Source organism: Callorhinchus milii, unplaced genomic scaffold (assembly GCF_018977255.1).
Source record: "Callorhinchus milii isolate IMCB2004 unplaced genomic scaffold, IMCB_Cmil_1.0 Scaffold30, whole genome shotgun sequence".
NCBI classification, from domain to species: Eukaryota; Metazoa; Chordata; class Chondrichthyes; order Chimaeriformes; family Callorhinchidae; genus Callorhinchus; species Callorhinchus milii.
In genome coordinates, this window is record NW_024704771.1 from 2,670,626 (window position 1) to 2,678,748 (window position 8,123).

At 57.4% G+C, this 8,123-nt stretch overlaps 1 protein-coding gene across 1 annotated transcript in view; it reads left to right on the top strand.

The window, feature by feature from the left end:
- The window catches only part of LOC103189740 (neurogenic locus notch homolog protein 3-like), a 35,159-nt gene extending 27,036 nt beyond the window's left edge, over positions 1-8,123 (top strand). Inside the window, exons 20-23 of the mRNA XM_042344777.1 lie at positions 1,570-1,877; positions 4,604-4,751; positions 5,460-5,557; positions 7,284-8,123. Of these exons, the coding sequence (XP_042200711.1) occupies positions 1,570-1,877; positions 4,604-4,751; positions 5,460-5,557; positions 7,284-8,123 (1,394 nt within the window). The remainder of the gene's footprint in view (positions 1-1,569; positions 1,878-4,603; positions 4,752-5,459; positions 5,558-7,283) is intronic.

Below are 8,123 nucleotides of genomic sequence, written 5' to 3' on the forward strand. Positions count from 1 at the left end.
CACTCCATCTCCACCCCAGCCCCCACTCCACCGCCACCCCCACCCCCAGCCCCAGCCTCCACCCGCACCCCCACCCCCAGTCCATCCCCCCCCAGCCCCACTCCATCCCCACCCCCACCCAGCCCCACTCCATCCCACCCCCCCACCCCCGCTCCCAGTCCCCACTCCATCCCCACACACACCCCCAGCCCCACTCTACCCGAACCCCACCCCAGCCCCCACTCCATCCTACCCCCACCCCCGTTCCCAGCCCCCCCATCCATCCCACCCACCCCCAGCCCCACTCCATCCCCACCCCCACCCCCACTCCATCCCCAGTCCACCCCAGCCCCCACTCCATCCCCACCCCACCCCGCTCCCAGCCCCCACTCCATCCCCACCCCCACCCACAGCCCCCACTCCATCCCCACCCCCACCCCAGCCCCACTCCATCCCCACCCCAGCCCCCACTCCATCCCCACCCCCATCCCAGCCCCCACTCCATCCCCACCCTACCCCCAGCCCCCACTCCATCCCCACCCCACCCCAGCCCGCACTCCATCCCCACCCCCAGCCCCACTCCATCCACCCCCACCCGCAGCCCCACTCCATCCCCCCCCCACCTCCACCCCAGCCCCCACTCCATCCCCACCCCACCCCCACCCCAGACCCCACTCCATCCCCCCCCCACCCCAGCCCCCAATCCATCCCCACCCCACCCCCACCCCCAGCCCCCACTCCATCCCCACCCCCAGCCCCACTACATCCCCACCCCCAGCCCCCATTCCATCCCCACCCCAGCCCCCAGCCCCCCAACACCAGCCTCCACTCCCCACCCCAGCCCCCACCCCCAGCCCCCATCACCAGCCCCCAACCCCCCAGCTCCCAGTCCCCACACTCTGCCCTGCTCACACCCCTCTCACTCTCCCCGCACTCCCCTCTCACACTCTCTCTCCCCCCATTCCCATTCTCACTCTCTCCCTCACTTTTTCCCCCACATCCCCTCTCACTCTCCCCCTCACTCTCTCTCTCCCCCCACGCCCCTCTCTCTCTCCTCACCCCCTCTCACTCTCTCTCTCCCCCCACTCCATCACTCTCTCTCCCCACGCCCCCTCTCACACTCTCTCTCTCTCCCCATGCCCCTCTCACACTCTCTCTCTCCCCGCTCCACCTCTCACTCTCTCTCCCCATCCATCTCTCTCTCCCCACGCCCCTTCTCACTCTCTCTCTCTCCCCCTGCAACCCTTCTCACTCTCTCTCTCCCCCCACTCCACCACTTACCCTCTCTCTCCCCCCACTTCACCTCTCGCTCTCTCTCTCCCCACACCCCCTCTCAATCTCTCCCCCCCACTCCACCTCTCGCTCTCTCTCTCCCCACTGCACCTCTCACTCTCTCTCCCTCTCCCCCCACTCCTCCTCTCACTCTCTCTCTCCCCCCCCACTCCACCTCTCGCACGCTCTCTCCCGACGCCCCCTCTCACTCTCTCTCCCCCCACTCCACCTCTCACTCTCTGGCTCCCCATGACCCCTCTCACTCTCTCTCCCCCCACACCCCCTCTCACTCTCCTCACTCTCACTCCCTCTCTGTAGACCATGTCACTCCTCTGATGCTGATGGCCTGTGGTGTAGGCTCGGAGCCTGGGGCCTGGGCTGGGGGTGTCCCGGAGCCTGGAGAGGCCTCAGTGGGTGCTGTGGGTGAGTTGCTGGGCCAGAGAACCAGCCTGGAGTCCCAGACGGAGCTGAGAGGGGAGACAGCCCTGCACCTCGCCTGCCGCTTCTCCCAGGCTGGAGTCGCTCACCGCTTGCTGGACCTGGGAGCCGACACCAACAGCCGCGATCACTGGGGCCGCACAGCCCTGCACAGCGCTGTAGGGGCCGATGCACTGCACATCTGCCAGGTACACGAGAAATGGGAATAAAAGACCGCGGACAACCTTCTAGTTCACCTTCCACTGTCCTGGCGGTCACAGGCCACATGTCCCAAACAACCAATGTACCATATCCCATAACTACATCTCTGTAGAGTGTAGTGACTGTAGCTCAGTGGTTAAGAGCACTTGCCTCGCAAGCGAGAGACCTGGGTTTGATTCCCGGGCAGGGTGAAACGCTGGGCACGTTTAATTACTCCAGACACACACCTCTGTTTACTGAGCAGTAAGTAGGAACCCGGTTGTTAGTCGATTGATGGATGGCTTTTCCGAGGGTAATAATTCCTTCAAAATAAATAAGAACAATAATAAATTGGTCGCTCAATCCACGACTGTTTATGGGACATTGCCTTGCTGTGCCCGATGGGCTGCCTCATTTCGCCCACACTATTTATAGTCGATTCGCTTTACAGTATATCGTGCGAAGCGCTTTGAGATGTCTCATGATCTAAATTGTTTACCTGCTTTACAATCTTAAAGACAGCGTACCTCATATCTCCTCTCAATCTGCTCTTTTCTAAGGGAACAAACTTCTTGGCTACACAGCGTTTAATCCACACCAGGGCTCAGGCCAACACCCAGCCTGACCCACACCCAGCCTGACCCACACCCAGCCTGACCCACACCCAGCCTGACCCACACCCAGCCTGACCCACACCCAGCCTGACCCACACCCAGCCTGACCCACACCCAACCTGACCCACACCCAGCCTGACCCACACCCAGCCTGACCCATACCCAGCCTGACCCACACCCAGCCTGACCCACACCCAGCCTGACCCACACCCAGCCTGACCCACACCCAGCCTGACCCACACCCAGCCTGACCCACACCCAGCCTGACCCACACCCAGCCTGACCCACACCCAGCCTGACCCACACCCAGCCTGACCCACACCCAGCCCGACTCACTCCCCACCTGGTCCAGGCCCAACCTGTTGGATGTTTTAGCGCATCCAACCCTCCTGGCCTGTCCTGGTATCTCTGAGAATCAAAAATTAATCTCCCGGACGGAAACCACCCCAAGTGATCGGGGAGGAAAATCGCACGGAAATCTCAAGCTGAATATTGAAGGGCTGTTTGCGGGACGCTGCTGTGCGCAATTGGCTGCCACATTTCACCCACAAAATACACAGTCACTGCATCTTACAGTACAACCCATGAAGCTCTTTGAGACATCTGTATGTCGTGATGAGGCACTATATCAAATTCAAGGATTATTATTATCAATCGGGATGGCCACATCATAGAATACAATCATAAAATCATAGAATATGACAGCACAGAAGGAGGCCATTTGGCCCACCGAGCTACCCAATCAGTCCCACTCCCCCGCTCTTTCCCCACATCCTTGCAAATGTTTCCTTTTCAAGCGCTTATCCAATTCCCTTTTGAATGCTGTTATTGAATCTGTTTCCACCCTATCAGGCAGTGCAGCCCAGACCCTAATAACTCTCTGTGTAAAAAAAAAATTCTCCTCATCTCCCCTCTGGTTCTTTTACAAATTATTTCAAATCTATGTCCCCTGAAAGAAAAAAGTTTCTCCCTATCAACTCTATAAAATACCCTCATATTTTGAAAACCTCTGTTAAATCGCCCATCAATAATTCTTACTGTGTATAATAGTATATAATAAACCTTGCATTTGATATAGCGCTTTTCACGTCTTTGAGATGTCTCAAAGCGCTTTCCAGAATATATTGTCAAATGAATTGACTATATTTGTAGGTGAAACGTGGCAGACAATTGCACTGCACACAGTTGTGGAATGAAGTGACCAATTTTATATTTTTTTTCTTGAGGGATTATTATCAGGCGTGTGGAGTAAGGAAACTTACCCAGAATTTCAGCCTGTCCAGAAATCAGACCCAGCTCTCTCGCTTGCGAGGCGAGTGCTCTACCCACTGAGCTACAGGACCACCTTCTTCCACCTCCATCACATGGCCTACCTCTGACGATACCTTACCCCAAACGCAGCCGAAACCCTTTTGCATGTGTTCCACTGGTTCCCCATCACTGAACTGATCAACTTCAAGATCCTGACTCTCATGTTCAAATCCTTTCACTCTCTGGCCCCTTCCCACCTGCCCGACCCCCTCACTCCCCACCTCTCCGACCCCCTCACTCCCCACCCGGCACCTCCGCTCGACTGGCACCAACCTCCTGCTCATCTCTCGCACCCTCCGCCCCACAATCCGAGGTCGCGCTTTCAGCCACCAGGCCCCGAAACTCTGAAAAACTCTCCCTTAATCCCTCCGCTTTGCCCCTCTCTCCCATTTTTCAAGTCCCCCCTTAAAAACTTTCTCTTCGACCATGTTTATGGCAACCACACCCCACCGGCTCAGAGTCAGGCTCTGCCACTGTTAAATGCTCTGAGATGCTACCGTGCAGAGGGCGCTATATATGTGCAAGTTGTTGTTGCTGTAACTAGTAGTAAGTAGCAACCGATTGTCCAGTTTTAGTCGATTGATGGATCGCTTTTCCGGGGGTAATAATCCCTTAAAAAGAAAACAATGATTTGGACTCAATCCACCACTGTTTGTGCACAATTGGCTCCCACGTTTCACCCACAAAATATACAGTATATTCTGTGTTCATATTGAGAGGTCATAAAGATGTGATAATGTGCCATATCAAATATCAAAAGGATTGTTATGTTATGACCTGAGCCTGACCTTGTAAAACTTTTTTCACAGATTCTCATCAAGAACCGTTTGACGGAGCTGGATGCCCGGACCCAGGATGGGACCACTCCCCTCGCCCTCGCTGTGCGCCTGGAGCACAGCGAGATCGTGGATGAGCTCATCAACTGTGGGGCTGATGTCAATGCCACTGACAAACAGGGTAAGTCCCTGTCAGGAATTTGTCCCGTGCTGAGGGTTGGGATCAGAGAGGGCAGGAGGGCAGGGAGAGTGGGGGTGGGAGGGTGACCGAAGACACAGTTGAAGAGGAGGGTCTTGAGATGGGCCTTGAAGTAGGCTAGGAAGGGTGTGAGGCCAAGGGACTGTGGGATGGAGTTCCGAAGGGTGGGGTTAGAGAGGCTGAAGCCCGATTGCCAATGGTGGGCTGGAGCAGGCTGAGCGGGGAGAGCAGACAGGTCTGCATGCAGTTAGCAGATCACAGAAGTAGGGAGGAGCAAGGCCGAAGATGAGGACGGTAACCGTGGGTCTCCTCGGAGCTGAAGAAGCTCCAGGGAGACGTGTTTGGCAACGGAATGTCAGAATCGGGCCAGCTATCTGTGACGGTCTTTATTCCAGTTCCTGAGCCAGGCGGGTCCACAGTGTGATGACAGCAGGACCTGGAAGGGCAGACCAGTCATGGGGGCAGGGAATCCTACACTCAGCTCCTGTTAACCCCGCAGCCAAAGCCCTATCGGGTCGGGTGGTCCTGGCTGGACAAGCAGCGGGAAAGCTGGTCAGATAGTGATATCAATGGCATTATGTGGTATTAGCTGGTTAGACTCCAGCAGTTACAACACACACTCTGGGGTCCCCCAAGCCTTGGGTCTTGCCAACCTGCCCCTAACCTGATCCTCTCTGGTTCAATTCACAGGTAAATCCTCTCTGCACTGGGCGGCTGCGGTGGACAATGCGGAGGCTGCTCTGTCCCTGCTCCAGCACGGCGCCAACCCCAACTTGCAGGACCTCAAGGTGAGCGTTGGGGGGAGCAGGAGAGGGGGAAGTGGGTCGGGGGGAAGGCGGTGAGAGTGGGTAGGTGAGTGGGGAGGGATGAGGGAGGCGCTGTGGCCTGAGTTTACGCTCTCATGTCGACTGCTCCACTGCCTCCTTCCCCGTTTCCCCAACTCCAACATCTATAAACTACAACTGATCCAGAATTCCAGCACCCGCGCACTCACCCACACTAAACTCCGTGCAATCATCACCCCAGTCTTCATGAGGCTCCTCTGGCTTCCTATCACACACAATAACTCCGTACCCACATCACCCCAGTCCTCACCAGGCTTCTGTGGCTCCCTATCACTCATCTACAAATCAATCCATTCCCTGGACTACCCTATCTCTGACTTGCTCACTCCCCACTTCACCAGCTGCTCGGCTGGCTCCGGCCTCCTGCTTGTCTCCTCGTCCCCTCCGCTCCATCATCGGCGACCAAACTTACAGCCACTAAGCCCCAAAACTTTGGAACTCTCCCTGAATTGCTCCGCCTTCCCCTCCTTTAGTTCACGACTGAAGACGGTCCTCTTCAACCATGCCTACGGTCACCTCCCCCTCAGCCACCGGCTCTGCCACTGTCAAGTGCTGCAAGACACGAAGGGCGCTGTGTAGATAGATGCAAGTGGCGGTTGTTGTTGTTGTTGATTATGCCAACTCCATGCTTGTCGGCCTTCCCAACTCTTCCCTCCACAAGATCATCGAGAATTCTGCAGCTCGTGTCCTCTCCCGCACCAGGCTGTTGTGACCCCATCACCCCCACCCTCGCCCGCCTCCACTGGCTCCCCATCCCCCAGATGATACAGTTCAAAATCCACGTCCTCAACTTCAAAGCCCTCAAGGGCGTCGTTCCTCCCTACCTCTGTGACCTGATAACCCCATATCAGCCTGTCTGCTCCCACCGCTCAGCAGGCTCCAGCCTGTTCTATGTCTCCTGCCCGCCCACCCCACCCTTGGCAGTCAGGCTCTCTGCCCGCACCCTCCCTCAAGGCAAGCCTCAAGACCCACCTCTTCGACTGTGCCTTCGGCAGCCCTCCTACCCAATTCTGCCCTCCCTGATCAGTGCCTTGGGACGTCCTCCCGGCATTAAAGGCACTTTAATGCAATATTGTATTCTATTTTGTATTGTGATTGAAGGGGTATAAATTCAGAACCAATTGATGCAAACGCTATTTCAATGAACGAGTAGTGGAATCTGTGGAACAGGCTCCCCCTGGAGATGGTTGAAGCAGGAAGTGTTGATACTTTCGCACAGATTAAACAGTTTTCTTTCAGGAAATAACATTATGGGATATAGAACATAAGTTGTTTGGGACATGTGCATGAGACCGCCAGGAAGGTGGAAGGCGAACTAGATGGACCTTCGTCTTTATCTTCTGCCTACTTCACGTCCCCCGCCTTGCCCTCTCTGCCACCACCCTCTGGAACTCCATCCCACAGTCCCTCCACCTCGCCCCCTCTCTTGCCTCCTACAAGACCCGTCTGAAGACCCTCCTCTTCGACCGTGCCTTCGGTCACCCACCTACCCCTACTCTCCCCCCTCCACCCCCCTGATCCCAACCACCAGCTTGGGTGCGGATCCCTGACTGTCCAGCGCCCTGGGACGTCCTCCTGATGTGAAAGGCTCTGTGTCAATGTCATTTGGTGTGTTGTTGTTGTTGTGTGTAACTGGCTCTCCTCTCTCTCTCTCTGGGGGTAATGACAGGGGGAGACTCCGCTGTTCACCGCCGCTCGGGAGGGCAGCCTGGAGACGGGGCGAAGACTGCTCAGCTACGGGGCCAATAGGGAGCTGCCGGACCACCTGGGCCGGACCCCTGGCAACGTGGCAGCCGAGAGAGCCCATCATGACCTCGAGCAGCTACTACAGGAGCACAGCCCAGAGCAGGCCACAGCCAGGGTCTTTCCCTGCCCTCCCATCCCCGCCCTTAACCCGGGCCTCCACCCCCCGCACAGTGGGAGGAGGCCTGGAGCCAAGGCCTCCAGTGAGCGGGAGACACAAGGCCTTAGCGCCCAGGCTCACATACACCTGAGCCACACTCCCTGCCAGCCTCAGGCTCACGTCCCGACCGATCTCTCTCCCAATTACTGTCAGGCCTACTCTGGCCTGGTCTATGCTGGACACTTGCCCTCAGGCGCCGGGCACTGCTGGCATGGGGGAGGGGATAGAGTGACGGACCGACCCTCAGGCCTAGGGGGAAAATTCCTGGTGGGGACCGAGTGGGGGGCAGGCGGGCAACAGGGGCAGAGACACACCCCTGTATCTGGCACCCACTCCAGGTCCCCCCACACTACCTGCTCCCGGCACACGCTCAGCTACCATCCCACCTGCTCCCGGCCGGAGAAGGGGTCAGGGGGGCCGGGCTCTACCCCACGTCTCACGCCTATCAGAGCTGTCCTTCCGACACCGACACAGAGCCTCCTCCGCACTTGCTCCTCCTCACGCCCTCCCCACAGTCACTCGATGCATGGTCGAGCCCCTCTCCTGACCCGAACCAATCTGTCTGGTCCACTGGTGTACCCAGTCCTGGCTCGTAGCCAACCATAA